At 38.6% G+C, this 18,895-nt stretch overlaps 1 protein-coding gene across 4 annotated transcripts in view; it reads right to left on the reverse strand.

Moving 5' to 3' along the window:
- Positions 1–4,954: 4,954 nt before the first annotated feature.
- The window catches only part of B3GALNT1 (beta-1,3-N-acetylgalactosaminyltransferase 1 (Globoside blood group)), a 45,681-nt gene continuing 31,740 nt past the window's right edge, over positions 4,955–18,895 (reverse strand). For 3 of the 4 annotated variants that reach the window (XM_023739128.1, XM_023739126.1, XM_023739127.1), the window contains exons 3-5: positions 12,109–12,192; positions 11,320–11,384; positions 4,955–7,106 (exon numbers count right to left, since the gene is read on the reverse strand). In XM_023739128.1, the coding sequence (XP_023594896.1) occupies positions 6,077–7,072 (996 nt within the window). In that variant the 5' untranslated portion in view covers positions 7,073–7,106; positions 11,320–11,384; positions 12,109–12,192 and the 3' untranslated portion in view covers positions 4,955–6,076. The remainder of the gene's footprint in view (positions 7,107–11,319; positions 11,385–12,108; positions 12,193–18,895) is intronic. The other variant, XM_004384877.3, reaches the window with a different exon arrangement.

Below are 18,895 nucleotides of genomic sequence, written 5' to 3' on the forward strand. Positions count from 1 at the left end.
TTCATAGAATGGGATTGGGAGTATTCCATCCTTTTCTATGCTCTGAAATACCTTCAGTAGTGTGGTGTTAACTCTTCTCTGAAAGTTTGGTAGAATTCTCCAGTGAAACCATCCGGGCCAGGGCTTTTTTTTGTTGGGAGTTTTTTTAATTACCTCTTCAGTATCTTCTTTTGTTATGGGTTTATTTAGTTGTTCTGCCTCTGTTTCTGTTAGTTTAAGTAGGTAGTTGAGTGTCTAGAAATTTGTCCATTTCCTCTAGGTTTTCAAATTTGTTAGAGTACAATTTTTCATAGCATTTTGTTATGATTCTTTTAATTTCAGTTGGGTCTATTGTGATACGGCCCATCTCATTTTTTATATGGGTTATTTGCTTCCTCTCAAGTTTTTCTTTTGTCAGTTTGGCCAATGGTTTATCAATTTTGTTGATCTTTTCAAAGAACCAACTTTAGGTCTTGTTAACTCTTTCAATTGTTTTTCTATTCTCTATTTCATTTAATTCTGCTCTAACTCGTATCATTTCCTTTATTCTGGCACCTGAAGGCTTCTTTTGCTGCTCTCTTTCTACTTGTTCGAGTTGCATGGTTAACGTTTTGATTTTGGCCCTTTCTTCTTTTTGGATGTGTACATTTACTGCTTTTGCTGTGTCCCAAAGCTTCTGATAGGATGTGTTTTCATTCTCTTTTGACTCTGTGAATTTCTTTATTCCATCCTTAATTTCTTCTATAACCCAGTAATTTTTGAGCAAGATGTTGCTCAGTTTCCATGTGTTTCATTTTTTTCACTTGATTTTCTGTTACTGATTTCTATTTTTATGGCTTTTTATCGTCAGAAAAGATGCTATGTAATATTTTGATGCTTTGGATTCTGTTCAGGTTTGCTTTATGGCCTAATATGTGGTCTTCTCTGGAGAATGTTCCATGTATGTTGGAAAAGAAAGTATACTTGGCTGCTGTTGGGTGGAGTGTTCTGTATATGTCTATGAGATCAAGTTGGTTAATTGTGGCATTTAGATCTTCTGTGTCTTTATTTAGCTTCTTTCTGGATGTTCTGTCCTTCACCAAAAGTGGTGTGTTGTAGTTTCCTACTATTATTGTGGAGCTCTGTCATTGGGTGTATAAATATTTATTATAGTTATGTCCTCCTGGTGTATTGACCCTTTCATCATTATACAGTGTCCTTCCTTATCCTTTGTGGTGGATTTTACTTTAAAGTCTATTTTGTCAGAGATTAATATTGCTATTCCTGCTCTGTTTTGAGTGTTTTCTCCTTGATATATTTTTTTCCATCCTTTTGAGTTTTAGTTTGTGTAGGCAGCATATAGATGGATTGTGTTTTTTCATCCATTCTGCCACTCTCTATCTCTTATTGCTGCATTTATTCCATTTACATTCAGCGTAATTATTGATAGGTATGAGTTTAGTGCTGTCATTTTGATGTCCTTGTGTGTTGCTGACAGTTTCTTTGTTCCACTTAATTTTCTGTGCAGAGTCATTTTTCTTTATGAATTTTCTTTTCATCTTTTTCATTGTTGTTGATTTTGTATTTGCTGAGTCATTTGTTTTTCTTGTTTTTTATTTTGATGTGTAGGATTGTTAAGTCTCCTTTGTGGTTACTTTAATATTTACCCCTATTTTTCTAACTTTAAACTACTCTTTTATTTCTTTATATCACCTTGACTTCCTCTCCATACGAAAGATCTATGACATTTTTTAGTCCCTCTTTTTTGTTTTAATGTTGTCATCTTTTACATATTGACATCTCTGTTTCCCTATTTTCAGTGTTTTAGCTTTGATTTATTTTTGTGACTTCCCTGTCTGGGTTGATATCTGGTTGTTCTGTCCTGTGTTCTAGTCTTGGGTTGTTATCTGATGTTACTGATTTTCTAACTGGAGGACTCCCTTAGTATTTCTTGTAATTTTCCTTTGGTTTTTGCAAATTCCTTAAACTTCTGTTCATCTGGAAATGCCCTAATTTCACTACCATGTTTGAGAGACAGTTTTGCTGGATATATAATTCTTGACTGGCAATTTTTTTCCTTCAAAGCTTTATGTATGTCATCCTATTGCCTTCTTGCCTTCATGGTTTCTGCTGCGTAGTCTGAGCTTATTCTTATTGACTCTCCTTTGTAGATGACTTTTCATTTATTTCTAGCTACTCTTAAAATTCTCTCTTTATCTTTGGTTTTGGCAAGTTTGATTATGTCTTGGTAACTTTCTTTTGGGATCTACCTTATGTGGGGTTTGATGAGGATCTTGGATAAGTATCTTCTCATCTTTCACACTATCAGGGAAGTCTTCTGCCAACAATTCTTCAACAATTCTCTCTGTATTTTCTTTTATTCCCCCCATTCTGCTGCTCCAATCACTCGTAGATTATTCCTCTTGATAGAGTCCCACTTAATTCTTAGGGTTTCTTCGTTTTTTAAAATCCATGTATCTGATTTTTCCTCAAATATGTTGGTGTCAAGTGCTTTATCTTCAGTCTCACTAATTCTGACTTCCATTGCCTCTATTCTGCTCCTATGACTTTCTATTGAGTTGTCTGGTTCTGAAATCTTATTGTTAATCTTCTGGATTTCTGATTGCTATCTCTAAATGGATTCTCGCATCCTGTTAAATTTGTCATTAGGCTCTTTTCTAATCTTCTTAAGTTCCTCTATTGCTTTGTCTGTATGTTCTTTGGCTTGGTCTGTGTTTTGCCTGATCTCCGTCCTGATTTCTTGAACAGTTCTGTATATTAATCTTTTGTATTCTACCTCTGGTAATTCCAGTAAGTTTTCTTCCTCCGGAAAATTTCTTGATTGTTTCGGGAGCTTGCTGAAGCCATCATGGTATGCCTCTTTATGTGATTTGATATTGACTATTGTCTCCAAGCCATTGATAAGTTATATTTATTTTGTTTGCTTACTATGTCCTAGCTTTTTGTTTTGTTTTGATATGCTCAAATAGGCTGCTTGTGTGAGCTAGTTTGATTACTGGTGCCTTTCAAGCTTTAACGTCCTGTCACCAGGTGGTTAGATCTGGTACTAGGTATGTGAGCCCAGGAGTCTGTTTACTTTTCTTGTGTGGATTCAGGTCAGGTGTCCAAGTAGTCAGTCACCAAGTGTGTGGTGCAGGCTCTCACCTACAGTCCTAGACAGGCAGGGGTGACTGGTGTAGGCACAGGTATCTGGCTGCAGTAGGGGGTCACATGCTGAGGAAGGCAGGGGGCTGACAGCTGCCTGAGTATCTGGAGAAAGTGTGTTGCTGTTCCCTAGAGCGTGTAGGTGGGTATGCTTTGCAGCCAGACTACGAGCACCCAATGCTATTGGCTGTTAAAGACTGGGAGGCACCACTTATTCTTGGACCCATTGCGGGTGGCTAGGTGGTATGGGTGGAGCTACCAGTCCTCAGGCCCCGGATGTGGGTAGGTGAGGACACTGCTTAATGGGGAGAACAGTCTCAAATGTCATGAACCTGCCACTTCACCATATTGCTGATACAGCTGAAGTTAGGCTTCAGGTATATACCCTGTTGTACTGTGGTAATGAGGGCCTATGCTGCTGAAAGGGGCCCACAGAGGTCTATGCAGAGGTAAAATGCAATCAAAGTCCGTGGACCCCTTATGCCTGTGCCTCGGTAAAGGAGCTGTACCTTCCCTGAGTTCCCAGCTTAGGGTAGAGCCGGTGGATTATTTTTTCCTGTTTGTTCATTTGTTCCCTCTCCAAGGCCCAGAGAATGGCTCAGGGTGCGTGACGGGTCCCACTTTCAGCCTAGGGGACTAGGATGGCTGAAGGTGGCCCAGAACCCAGTGCAGAGCAGGGAGGGGGCAGGTAAATGGGAGACAGGTTTTTCCCAGAGAGGGTATTTCTGATCTGTATGGTAGGTCAGATGCATGTACTTATCTTTTGCCAATTGAGTGCCACTCTTCATTGGTTCTGGAGGCCCAAGTAGACTCTCTGCCTCTCGGTCTCTCCTGATGTGGAAAACGCCTCCCAAGCGCCACTGCTTGCCTCACTGCACACACCAGTCTATCCGACCTGAAGGGTGCTGGCTCCCTTCAGGTCAGGTCTAGCAACTCCTCCCTGCTTCCGAACTTTCTCTCCCTCCCCCTGCCACTCCGTCTGATTCCTCAACTTTGCCTTTGATGTTCAGGGCTCCTAGATTATCATATATAATCTATTCACTTGTTTTTTGGGGTGTCTGTTGTAAAAGGGACCACAGGAAGCATCTGACTACTCCGCCATCTTGGCCCTGCCCTCTCACCATGTTGTCTTCAAGGAAGTGACTTCTATATGGATGGGGATTAACAAATGCATAGATTGATTCTATAGAATATTTCATTTAGTTGATGTTAATCTGAGCCCTGAGAAGTGGAAATAGCCTTGTTATAGAGAATTACACACTGTCATAATTTTCGTTGAAATTAGGTTTTTCTTTTGGGAGAATTATAAATATTTGAGTATTACAAGAGCTGACCACGTACTTCCATGTTTTTATCATCTGCCGAAGGATTTGATCTTTTGCCATCATGTAATTCAGAAAAAAAATCCTTTGTTCCATAGCAATAGGAACTGGCACAACCCCAGGAATATGGGGGCAAGGAATGCTCTTCTTTGACCTACTAGAAGCAGAAATCTCTCTGTACTATTTTTCCAAGAATGGCCCTCAGGCATACACGGCATTCCCAGTCCAGACTACTTCACCCAGGACTACCTGAACCTGAGTCTGCTTCTTACCATTGCCAGATGCTGAACAGCCAAGCAGCTAGCTTTAGAAAATACCATAGGATGAAGGCCTCCTGGCATCTCATGCTATACTGAGTACCTAATTTAGCAAAAGCTTGCTTGGCAAAGTAGCCTAACAAAAGATACGCCACCTAAAAAAAGATAAATATCTAAAAAAAGATACATCACCATTTCTACTAAGAAGTGTGCTTCCACATGAAATTTAAATCAGATTTGATTTCAGACCACATATTACAGCTTTCCTCTTGATGTGAAACAAATAAAAATAGCAGCAGTAGTTTCTTTTTCTTTTATTCATAAACTTGTTTTTAAGGAGAAAAGATATGGAATGGATTAATAATGTGACTCTTCTCTTTCTAGCTCTAAATACTGGCATATGACACTATTCCATAATACTGTGGCCAACAGGTTCTCTCTTCTTTTTGCCTTCAAAGTCCTTTCCAAATGAAAACATTCTGCCTGACAGTCTATATTATTCCTGACTTCCAAGTGGAAAATGAGATAGATAAATTGACATCTAAAAACACTGGGGATTATATTTTTAAAAACAAGACAATAATTTAGAAATTATTTCTTTAACTCTTCTCTATATTACCACAGTAAAATATTTATCAAAGTCCAAGACAGTTACTTATACTCAATAATGATCAATGACTTCACATTGATGGGGCTATCAATAAAAGACTGATCAGTGAAGTAACTGGAAAAAATAATTCAAATGTGAAAGGTGATTCACTACTCTGTATACACAGTATTGAAACAACCATAACACTCAAACACCTAGAAAATTTTAAGTAATTTAAAATAATAATTGATAGCTCTGAAATACTGCAACATCTTGAAGTATCTTCTGAATGACCAAAGACAGATGAAATTTTGTTCAATATAACTTTAAGTTTTTCACACAGAACTATATATTTTTTTTAATCCGTAATTCATGTTAGATATGCACAAAACCCTTAACTGACTAGACTGTTCAATAAATAGAACTCCCCATTTCTCGGTTGTTATGAATGAACGACTTATAATTCAGTGAGACCCTTTTAAGAGGTTCTAGTATATAGAATGACATGTTTAAATTGTTTGGTCCTGTTTGTTAGCAAAACCCTCTTGCTCCTTTATAAGATGTTTAATTACTCTGAACATCATCTTAAAAGGGCCTGACTTTTGTCCAGATAAATCACAACTGAAGTATTACCCTCCAGTCTCTATGAGTTCTTGATGAGTTTCTGTCCAATATAAGCCAGCACACAGACCTTTCCATGGGTTTTCCATCGGAGATTCACAGTACAACTTTCACACTTTCCAAAGATACCCTGCCCTTCTCTAGGCTTTTGGTAGAACATAAAATTAATAATGGCATGTGGTGTTCCTTAGCATAACTTGCCAAAATGTAATAATTTCCTTGGAAGAAAAGCCATGGGCTGCAATCACACGTCTGAGCTGACAGACATCCAAATGGATTCTATATAAAAAGAAAAGGTTGGTGTCTTCTGGAATGTGAATGTCCACTTTTAATAAATTCAAACAGATCCCAACATAAACATCTTCAAACTTGATGGGCTTTATATGACTCATCATTTCATAAATCCTTGGCACCAAATCTCTGGATATTATATAACCCAACCCGCTGCAGTAGGGAGGAAACACCTTGAAAGGATACTCCTGGTATGAAATATGGGCTTTTTGGTAAAATCCTCTATATGAATAATTATCAATTAGAGGATAACCTGTGAAGAACTTCTCTGAGTGGTTTAAATTTAAAAGATACTTCACTAAATTGCCAGTATTGATGAAAACATCAGTGTCTGTCTTCATGATATACTTGGCATTGGGGCAAAACTCAGTTACCCATCTGAATGCCATAATTGTTTTCAAGGTCAGGTTGTTGTATGTGTCTAAAAAATCCTGGCGTATTATGTCACCATAAAGAACATGTTCATCGTCTAAGGACAATGCTAACATTTTGTCTTCCCTTTCAGCCTGCTGGCCTAATAAAAAAAATGTAAGAACCTCATATCCCCACCAAGACTTTTTTTCACCCCAAGTAACTCTAATGGCCTGTCTGGCTTTCACATCTGAGGGGTGTGAGGTGACCAGGATGACAAGAAATGGGTTTTGATGAGAGCAGTTTGAATGCTCTCGAAGGGTGAAGTGAAAGTCTTGTCTGTAAATCGGCTCATACTCATAGAAGTACATGGAGTTTACACGTTCTATCACATTGTAGTGGGGAATGCTGAGGTACCACATCACGAGGAAACTCAAGACTGACAGCAGCAGGAGGCTCCATTTGAGGGATCTCAGTGACATCCTACTTGGAAGAGTGGTCCAGAGAGCCAGGGCCATCCACAGCAGCTTGGAAGCAATCAAGCCTTAGGTTCTGGAAGATTTATCAAAAATCTGGTTAGTACTGTACTGCCCAAAATGGATTTTTAAATGATATCCTATTATCTATTTAGGGGCAAGAGAGTAGGAGAAAAAATGCTCCAAAGCAAAACCCAAAATCCTGACCTGAATCTACTTAATTTCATCTGGCTGTACGTGGATGAATACCAACAACCAAAAATGCGTTTTAGCTTTTTACATCAAAACTAAGGTTAAAAACATATCTGTGATTATTTTGGGCAAACTAATACTTATTCTGTTGGTATACATGGAATATCTGTGTTAACAAACACATAATAACTGTGTTTATTATGAAACAAGATTTTTTCCCAAGATGGGAAATGGCAGATTAAAAGATAAATCTACAATTAAAAACAAACACAAAACTGCATCTCTTCTTTAGCACCATGAAAATGAAGTAGAAGATTTAATTCAGCGAGATACACAAGCAGCAAGGATCCTTCTCAGCTGTGTGATCTGATATAGATTCTAGCAAATCTAGAGTAAGGAAAACTCTGCTTACAGCTATTCAGGGTGACCTGCTGACGTGCCGTAAGATGAAGGTGGAGACTCATTCATCTGAGAGAAGTAAGTTCTTTAGACACAAACAGAATAAGCCTCTCGTGAGTTTATAAATGCTCAGACTGTGAAATAGCTTTACTTGCATCAAACTCTATCCCAGCCTCGTTTTTACATCATTGGCTGAACTCAGTGCTTACTCTGGATCCACACCTTGCCATCGAGCTGATTCCAACTCATAGCAACCCCATGTGTTACAGAGTAGAACTGAGCTCCATGGGATTTTCTTGGCTGTAATCCTTACAGAAGAAGATCACCAGGACTTTCTTCTGAGGCACCACTGGGTGAGTTCAAACTGCCAACCTTTCAGTAAGTAGTGAAGTGCAAACTGTTTGCACCACTATAGCAAGTGCTTATATTAAAAGGCCTGTCCTTAGTATTGAGTTTTCCACTCCAATCTACTCAGAAATCATACAACAGATCAGAATCATGGGATGGAACCTCCTAGAATACTTGCTTTTACACAGAACCTCCAGCTAGGACAAGAAAACAGCTCTCTGACACAGTGCAGTCAGATGGCTGAGTGACAGCCAAGGCCTCAGCTCTGCTCCAAAACCCACAGCTGAAGTTGGTTTACAATCTGAGATCTCACAGGGCTTTCCTAGTACCATAATTATAGGCCTCAGTCTAAAACATTCATGTTCTAAGTGTTCACTGGATATCTTCTACATCCACAGACTACACCAGGCACTACAGGGATCAAAGGAAATAGGAGATAGGATGAGAAGAAAATCCCAAGGCAACATGTAAACATGGCATGATAGTGTTGTACCAATTATATCAAGTGCTAAATAACTTCAGAGTAAGAGAAAGATCAACTCAATGAAGGTGGGCTGGGGAGGCTCTGACAAGTGTCCTGTTCACCCACAATCATCTTAGGAAAGGGTGTCCTGGGAATCCAGAATTTACTATAACCCATAACCCATTGCCATCGAGTTGATTCTGACTCATAGCAATCCTATAGGACAGAGTAGAACTGCCCCATAGGGTTTCTAAGGAGCAGCTAGTGGATTCGAACTGCCGACCTTTAGGTTAGCAGCCGAGCTCTTAAACACTGCGCCACCAGGTCTCCAGAATTTACTATGGAGGATATAAATTAATGTCATTGTGTGGAAAGGCTGGTCTACCAAGGGTTCTACCTTGGGTCATTCTTAGGACCTTGGGTCATTCTTAGGGTCTTTGGACACACAGCTATTCTGCCTCTTAATACTTATGACAATGATAGGAACTCAAGATCCCTTACACTCCCAGTCTGGCCATATCTTATCTGCCCTGATTACTTCTGGCCACAATAATCTTCCCTATCTCTAACGCTTTCTATATTTTAGGTCACAAAATGCAATGGAATGTTTTAGCAAACACTGTCCAATTCTGTTTCATATATGGGTGTCTTGCTTGTTGACACTTACATTCTGTGACTTTGTTAAGAGGCCAAGAGCATTTCTGTCACAATGGTCAAAGTGCAAGACAGAGGGAGGCCTATAGCAGCAGTGGAACACACAATGACTTGTTTGATAGGCTATTTCTACTTAGTATAGCGAGAAAATGTAGACCTGTCCACCCTATGCTCATCCTCCTCTCTCCCCTCTTACTAGCCATACACAGGTGGCTCCTGAAACAGAAACAGAATAAACCTGAAACAGATTTAGAATGAGAATTATGGAAGTAATTATTACCTTCTTACATTTTCTCTTCACCTGGCTACTGGGCACTGCATAACCCTAGGGGGAATCACTTATATCTTAGCCACTGACAACTTGTACATTCATTACAATTTTCTATCAGATGGAAATTTTATGTCTCATTCTAACAAAAAACAAATGAGCACCTCATAATAAATTTCTGATGAATAGAAGGAAAGTGTACTGAGGTAGGAGCATCATTTCTAATTGCATATGGGCAACGGAGGACCTGCTATTCTTCTAAATTAGAAAGAACTCAAAGCAGAAAATCTTATTTTAAAAGTTGTTTTATATGCATTCTACAAGCCATGGTTTCTAAATGTGAAAATGTGACTATGGTTATGATGTCTGTTGCTTATGAGACCATGAAAAACTAAGGAAGCAGAAAAAAGAAGAGGAACTCTCTGGTCCAATAGGGGAGAAAGGCCTTCAAAGGATCGGCCAGAATAGAGTTTAGGTTACCTATAACACAGAGGCCAGAGAGAGACCAAAGTCCACATCCCACCTCTGTCCTCTACTAATCATGGCAGGTGGGTATCTTATTTACCTCCTGGAGTCTCAGTTTCCTCATCAAAACACTGAAAATATTAATATAGTACAAATAAGTGATAATGTATGCACAGTATCTAGTCTATTTCAGGTATTCAATAAATAGAAGTATTATCACCACCTGTGGTTCTACCCTTGGCATAGTTTTCATCCTGTTTATATTCTTTAAATTGATTTATATTATCTAAAGGGATCATCCAAAAGAAATAATCTTGATGAATTCTTACTACTTGAAGAAAAGTACAATTCAAAGCCATAAATATATTTCTATTTTTTTTTTTATCTTCTTCTTGTTGACTTCTTTCTTCTCAGTGAGAGACCTTCAATTACACCAAGTGAATGCTCAATAGTCAAAAACAATGCTTGAACATAAATTTCTGTAACATACAGCAGAAATGTAATAGCATTTACTTTTGGGTCAGAGAGATAGGGGTAAAAGAGGGGAAGAACTAGGAACATATGCTGAAAAAAGAAGTTAAAAAAATACTGCTGGACTGAAAAATTCAGAGAATTTGTGGCTTCATCATGGAAAAAGGGAACTTAGTATTAAAAAAACGTGGGGACTCAAGACTTAAAACGTATATTTAAGTTCTCTTTTCAGCTGGTATCTCATGTCACTCCGTCACCTCCCTCAATGAAGAACTCAGGGCTCACTAAAAGGAATGAAACAGAAAACTAAGAGACACTCTGCTGGAATCCTCCCTCTTTAATTCTCTGTTCCCCCCACAAAGTTGAAGTTTAGAGAATCCAGGTGAAATAAAGACATTTTCAAGCATACTAGGACTTAGAAAGTCCACGAACTCTTCTGAAGAAGTACAAAAGGATGTATTTTAGTATGAAGAAAAATGAACTCAAGAGGACGGGATGAATACAATAAACAAAGGTAAGCAAAGAGATTATTAAAAAACAGTGAAAACTAGTAAGTATAAATAGTAAGAGAATAAGAATGAAAAGGAGGAGGAGGAGAAGCAGCAGCAGCACAACACCACCACCACAGTATTTTTTCATGTGGTAAAAAACAAAAATGAAACTGAAATACTAGATAAAACTAACATAGTTGCTGCAAGGAGATGTTTCAGAGGAAAATTAAAACATGGTAACATTATCATCTATTTGGGAAGAACAAAGAGATACTGATAAACCTGAACATTTTGTTAAAAAATTCATTTAAGAATGTATATTAACATTTACAGTGGCCTTTAAAAGAACAGATATGGAATATGTACCTTCCAAACTGATAAACAAATAAAAGAAACAAAGCAACTTATCAATTCAACAGAAAGTAGGAAAATAGGATTAAAAAAAAAAGCAGAGAAAATGTATGGCAGAAAACCTAAGAGATGGAAGAAATAAACCTAAATGTATTGTTAATTAGAATAAATATAAATGTAAACTCACCTATTAAAAAACAGACTCTCAGATTGGGTTAAAAATCTGCCATATACTGCTTACAAGACACACACCTAAAACAAAACAACACAAAAAGTTTAAAAATTAAAAGATGAGAACACACGTATCAGGAAAATATTAGTCAAAAGAAGCCTGCTGTAGTTAAATATTAATATCAGGCATTTTAAATGAACAGCATTTAAAAAGGACAAAGGAAATTTTGTTACTAATAAAAGGAACCATCCAACAAGCTAATTTATCATGAAGCTATATAACCATAATAACAGAGCCTCAAAAGACATAAAGCAAAAACTGAAAAGTGTGGGTATAAACTGACAAATCTATTACCCTAATGAGAGATTTTTAACGTATCTCTCTAAGTAACTGTTACATCAAGCACCCAAACAAGAAATAAGAATATACATATTTCAAATAATATGAGTAATAATCTTGATTTAATAGAAACCTTTAGTACCTTTCACCCAATAAATAGAACAGTAATATTCATTTCAAGACCACATGAAACATGTATTAAAAAATGGATCACATATTAAGTTACATAGGCAGTCTCAACAATTTCAAAAACTCAGTTTCACACAAGCCACATTCTCTGATCACAATGCAATTACAAATCAACTACAAAAACGTAATTGGAAAACAAAAAATCTGTTTGGTAACTTAAAGCCCACACACATACAATTTGTTTAATCCATAGTTTAAAAAGAACATCATATTGCAAATTATAAAATATCTGCAACTGAACACCAGCAACATAGTACATTTTAATAAGGCACCAACCTTTTACTTGAAAATTATTGGGGTGGGAGGAGGAACAAGTTTTCTTTCTTTCTGTCTTTTTTCTCTCCTGCTTTAAAAAATGATCTGTAGTTCAGGAAAGACAAATAGTTTCAGTTGAAGAGGAAAAGCTCTTTTTTTCTTTTAATTTTTTTTTTACTGTAGTTTAGATGAAGGTTTACAGAACAAATAGTTTCTCATTAAACAGTTAGTACACATATTGTTTTATGACATTGGTTAACAACCCCACAACATGTCAACACTCTCTTCTCAACCTTGAGGACCTTTTTTTTGTGAAAATATACATAGCCAAAGTTACACCAGAAATTTCTATGTGCACAATTCAGTGACATTGATCACATTCTTCCCGTTGTGCTGCTATTCTCACTATCCTTTTCCAAATTATTCCATAACCATTACTTTCAACTCACTGTCCTCTAGGCTTCCCATCAAACTTTTCGAGTTGCTGTTGTCAATTTGATCTCACATAGATAATTCTTCTTTTTTGTACCTTACTTGAAAGTCTGCAGAATAGTTTCTCATTAAAGTTAGTACACATGTTGCCCTATGACAATGATTAACCCCATAACATGTCAACAATGTCCCTTCTCAACCTTGGGTTCCCTATCACCAGCTTTCTTGTCCCCTCCTGCCTTCTAGTCCTTGTCCCTGGACTGCTGTGCCTCATTAGTCCTGTCTTGTTTTATGAGGCTATCCAATCCCCGGCTGAATGGTGAACTTTGGGAGGGGCTTCACCACTGAGCTAAAAGGGTGTCCGGGGGCAATACCCTTGGGGTTTCTCCAGTCTGTCAGGCCAGTAAATCTGGTCTTTTTCTTGTGAGTTACAATTTTGTTCTACATCCTTTTCCAGCTCTGTCCAGGACTCTCTATAGTGATCCCGGTCAGAGAAGTCAGTGGTGGTAGCCGGGCACCATCTAGCTGTACTGAACTCAGTCTGGTGGAGGCTGTGGTAGCTGTGGTCCATTACAATCTCTTCCTTGTATCTTGTTCTCTTCATTCTCTCTTGTTCCCGAAGGGGTGAGACCAGTGAAGTATTAGATGGCTGCTCACAGGCTGCTCACAGGCTGCTCACAGGCTACTTACCAAGGTAGAATGTAGAACATTGTCTTTATAAACTGTGTCATGCCAATTGAGCTAGATGTTCTCTGAGACCATGATCCCCACAGCCCTCCGCCCAGCAGTTCAGATCCTCAGGGAGTTTGGAAGTGTCCATGGAGCTTCCATGACCTTTCTTTGTACAAGTTGTGCTGGCTTCCCCAGTAACACGTACTGTCTAACCCTTCACCAAAGTTACCACTTATCTATTTAGCTCCCCCCCTCCACTCCTCCCATCCCTGGTAACCAATAAAGATTGTTTCTTTTTGTGCATAAAACTTTTATATAAGTTATACAGTAGAGGTCGCATACAATATTTGTCCTTTTGTGACTGACTTATTTCACTCAGCTTTATGTCCTCCAGTTTTGTTCCTCTTACTCTCCTGTGCTGAGTTCCTTTTGTTTGTGGATTTTTTTAATTTCTTTTGTTTTTGTAGGTTTTGTTTTTACTGACACTTTATGTTTTTCTTCATTTTGATGAGTAGGTTTGTTAACTTTCTTTGTGGTTACCTTGGAATTTACCCTTATCTTCCTAGATTTGAACCAGTCTATTATTACTTGGTATTGCCTTGCCTTCCTCTCCATTAGAAGGTTCTATACTTACACCATTTATTCCCTCTTTCATTGCCCTGATGCTGTTGTCATTTACAGATTAACCTCTCTGGTTCCCTGTTGTAATTCTTTTGGTTTTGCATAGTCCTTAAGAGTTCATTTCCTAGGTTGGTATCTGGCTAGTACAATCCTGCGTCCTATATTCAGCCTGTGGTCTGATGACGTTAGTTCTCAGATCAAAGGACTCCCTTTAATAAGTCTCGTAAGTTTGGTTTGGTTTTTACATAGTCCGTTAATTTCTGTTTATCTGGAAATGACCTAATTTCACCATCATATTTGAATGAGAGTTTTGCAGGATGTATTATTTTTGGCTGGCAATTTTTTTCTTTCAAGGTTTTATATATGCCATTCCATCGCCTTCTTGCCTGCATGGTTTCTGCCAAATAATCCAAGCTTAGTCTTACTGTTTCTCCTCTGTATGTGACTTTTTGTTTTTCTTGAGCTTCTCTCAGGATTCTTTGTTTGTCTTTGGTTTTAGGGAGTGTGATTATGATATGCCTTGGTGATTTTCTTCTGGGGTCTATCCTATATGGGGTTCACTGAGCTCCTTGGATGGTCAGCTTTTCATCTTTCATACTGGGGAAGTTTTCTGTGAGCAGTTCTTCAATGATCCTCTCTGTGTTTTCTGTTTTCTCCCCCTGTTCTGGAACTCCAATCACTCAAAAATTTTTGTTTTTGATTGTATCCGACATAATTCTCAGGGTCTCTTCATTTTTCTTCGTTCTTTTTTCTGATTTTTCCTCAAACAGTTGTATCCAAGTGTTTGTCTTCAATTTCGCTGATCCTATCTTCTATCATTTCAAACCTGCTCCTCAGCCCTTCTCTGACAGTCCATTTCTGAAATCTTGTTGTTTATCTTTTGGATTTCTAATTGTTGTTTTTGTATGGTTTCTAGTTGTGAATTTATTTCAGCATTTTGTTCCTGTATTATTTCTTGAATTCTTCCACTTTTTGTCTGTATTTTCCATGAATTTGTCTATTTTTTCCTCATTTTGGTCTGCTTTTTGCTTAAACTCTTGGATATTTCTGAATATTAGGGATTTAAGTTCTCTATCAGTTAGGTCTAGTGCCTTTTCTTCTACTGGAAAGTCATCTGGTGTTTTATTTTGGATGCCTACTGGAACCATCCTGTCCTGTTTTTGTAAATATTTTGATATTATGCAGTCTTTGGGGCATTCAGCCATTATTTTCCTTGTTTATTGATTGTAGATTTGTTTGTTTCATCCTTTTTTTTGTTTTATTTGGTTATGTCTGAGCAGGCGGGCTGTGAGTTCTTTGTTGTTTGCTCGTCTGTGGGCACGATACTCTTCACCTCCTTCTCCAATGGGCAGGGTCAGTCACTCAGGTATGGTACAGCAGGGCAGGTCCAGCTGAAGGGGAATTGCTCGGATGCGTTTTTTGTGGCACATAATAGGGCTGACAGTGTGGACCAGGAATCAGTGCAGGACAGGTTCCAGTAGGCTGTGCCTGTGCTGCTTGGGAGTGTGATGTTCAGCACATGGTGCAGGTAGGCATGAAGGAGGGGGTAGACTGCGATGTGTGGAGCTAAGATGGGTATGGGAAAGACGAGAGAGAGGAGAGAGGAACAGGAGCCAAAAACACACACAAACAAAAAAGAATGCTAAGGGAGTTTGCTATTGGAGTGGAGAGATGAGAGACTGAGAAATGAGGAAAAACAAAAAAGAAAAAGGGTAAAATAAAAAGTGAATAAATTGAGAAACTGGAAATGAAGAAAGACAAAAAGAAAATCAGAGAGAGAGAGGAAAACAAAACAAAGAAACAAAAAAAAAGAGAAAAAAAATGCCCCCAGGGATGCCCCTGTGCGTCTGTGCAGAGTAAGGGAGTAGCTTACAAGCCGCGCAGTACTGCCCGGCTAGAAGGGGCTCCCAAGACAAGAAAAGAAAAAGAAAACAAACAAATCAAAACAGAACAAATCAAAGCAAACAAACAAACAAACAAAAAAGCCCTGGGGGTCCTACCAGTGTGGCAGCATGGGCCGGGAAGCAGTTTCACAGTCAGTTGGTGTTTCACAGCCTTTCAGGAAGAAGCAAAGATGGCACATGTAGCCAGGTATTTGAGAAAAAGGAGGGGGAGGTGGTGAGAGATAAGGAAGAAATCTAAAGAAGCAGAGAAAAGCAACACCAGCAGCCAAGAAAAGGCACTCAGGGAGCTGGCCAGTGCAGATGGGTGGAATCCAAGCAACACCAGGGTGCTTCCGATCCAAGAGACTGTGGCTGCAGGAAGCAGAGGAGGCTAACTGGGGGTGAAGAAGGGTGCGGGGTGGGAAAGCCTATATCGCTGGTTACCAGTTGTTCTGTCTCCTGCTGGAAGCTCCATGAAGCTGCTTTCTCATACCCCTTGTTCGCTGATCTCTGATAGGAGGCCAAGATGGCAGATCCGTGCTGCGGTAGCTGATAGGGGACCTCTGAATGTATCGCTCCTCGTTCTCTGTTCTCGGTCAGTTTCTTATTCCATTCAGTGCCTGGCTGAGTTCTTTATCTCTTCACTTTATGCTTAGGGTTTCAGGATTGACGTGTGATTCTGACTTAGTTTTTCTGATCCTTTGCTGCGGAAGGAAGGCGTGGTGCTTCTGACTATAGTGCCATATTACCCAGAAGTCTCTGAAAACCTCTTCTTTGTAGAAACATGCCAAAAGTGTAGATAGAATGACAGAATAGGAAAACTGTCAATTTGCAACCTCTCATGAAATTATTAGTTCATCCAATGATTACTGATCAGAGTTTTGATCATAAAATGAATTGATGGAGACTTGGGCATTTGTATGGTGCCAAAGTAATACCACAAAAAAATGATTTTCTAGTTGCAAAGACTGAAAATATATTAACTTTATATTAGAGGGACCAGGCTGCCACCACCCTAACCCACTGATCAATCTTAGCATTGTAACTGGTGGAACAAACACATATTATGTACGTCCAAATGAGATACAATGTGAAGTGTACAATATTATTTCTGATGCATCCTAGTCAAAAATGTTTAACTGGAATCTAAGTTTTTCAGGAAATACAGGGAATAGAGGGACTAGCTAAATAACACCACAAGGAAGCAATCAAACAAATCCAGGAGATTGGGTATTTTTTGGGAAAACTATCACAGTCTCTTTGGTAAGTCAGTGGATCTAGATTAAAAGAGACTGAAGAACATAAACATATTCAATGTGTAGCCCTGGACTGGATCTTGGAGAAATCTGAAGACAACCTAGACATTAGGTGATGCAAGGAGGATTACTAATGTAATTAAGTGTGATAATGTAAAATGTTCTTAGACAAACAAAATGTGGTATATCCACACAATGGAATATTATACAGCAATAAAAAGGAATAAAATACTGATGAATACTACAACATGTAACAGTTTTAACATTTCATAACATGGATGAACCTCAAAGATATAATGCTAAGTGAGTGAACCCACACACAAAAGACCTTATATTATATGATTCTATTTACATGAAATGTTCAGAAAAGGCAAATCTACAAACAGTAGATTAGTAGTTGTCTAGGGGTGGAATCAAGGACTGCCTGCAAATGGGCATAAGGGATCTTTTGGGAATGATGGAAATGTTTTAAAATTGGATTTGGTGATGGCTGCACAACTCTGTAAATTTACAAAAAACCACTGAATTCTACACTTAAAATGAGATAATTTTATGGTATTAAACTATATCTCAATAAAGCTCTTAAAAACAATTTAAAAATTTTTTTTCAATGTTCCCATTTTTTAAGAGTTATACACTGATGTATTTCAGAATAGAATGTCAAGATGTCTGTATTTATTTTAAAATAATTCACTCATAAAAATAAGAGTCTAGAAAATCTCCTTTCTAATACACTTCTGGCAGAGTCAAAATGTGATACCCCTGGGTGGTGGGAACAGTTAATGCGTTCGGATGCTAACCAAAAGGTTGGAGGTTTCTGTCCACTCAGAGGCACCTCGGAAGAAAGGTCTGTCAATCTATTTCTGAAAAATCAGTCATTTAAAACTTTTTGCACCACTGAAGGACAGCTGTATGATCTAGGGCCAGTTATTTAACTTTTCAAGAGCTTTGTCTTCTTATGTAAATCAAACATCACAAAAACAATACAGTTACGGTAAAGTTTACTGGTAGGAGAACACCGATTAACCAGTCAGTACAGGGCCTGGTCCAGGGCCTGATACGCACTCAGTACTTTCTGAAGTTAAATGACACTCAGGGACACAGTTCAATTTCAGTGACCTCAATAAGCCAAACTTGCTGCTGTCAACTCATAGTGACCATACAGGACAGAGCAGAATTGCCCTGTAGGGTTTCCAAGGAGCACCTGGTAGATTCGAACTGCTGACCTTCTGGATATCAGCCAAGCTCTTAACCACTGCACCACCAGGGCTCCAATGGCCCCGATATCTTACCTACCTCAAATCAGAAGAAGTGTCCAGACTACGGGTGTGTTTATCGCGGAGGGTTGGGGAGGGAGTATGGGATGACATCAAGGACATCAGACATGAAGAAAGCAAAAGGTCATTAAAAACACAGGAAAGAAAGAAAAGACCAAAATGGATGTCCGAAGAGACTCCGAAACTTGCTCTTGAACATAGAGTAGCTAAAGTGAACAGAAGAAATGATGAAGTAAAAGAGCTGAACAGAAGACTTCCAAGCACAGCTCGAGACGACAAAGTAAAGTACTATAATGAAATATGCAAACACCTTGTCTTAGTCATCTAGTACTGCCATAACAGAAATACCACAAGTGGATGGTTTTAACAAAGAGAAGTTTATTTCTTCACAGTAAGGTAGGCTGAAAGTCCAAATTCAGGGTGTCAGCTTCAGGGGAAGGCTTTCTCTCTCTCTTGGCCTTCTCATAAGTGTTCCCCCAGATTACGAGCTTCTCGGTGCAGGGACCCCGGTCCAAAGGACACGCTCTGCTCCTGGTGCTGCTTTCTTGATGGTATGAGGTCCCCCTGTCTTACTGCTCACTTCTGTCTTTTATATCTCAAGAGATTGCCTCAGGACACAATCCAGTCTTGCAGATCAGGTCCTGCCTTACTAACACAACTGCCACCC

Source organism: Trichechus manatus, unplaced genomic scaffold (genome assembly GCF_000243295.1).
Source record: "Trichechus manatus latirostris isolate Lorelei unplaced genomic scaffold, TriManLat1.0 scaffold00129, whole genome shotgun sequence".
Classification (NCBI taxonomy): Eukaryota; Metazoa; Chordata; class Mammalia; order Sirenia; family Trichechidae; genus Trichechus; species Trichechus manatus.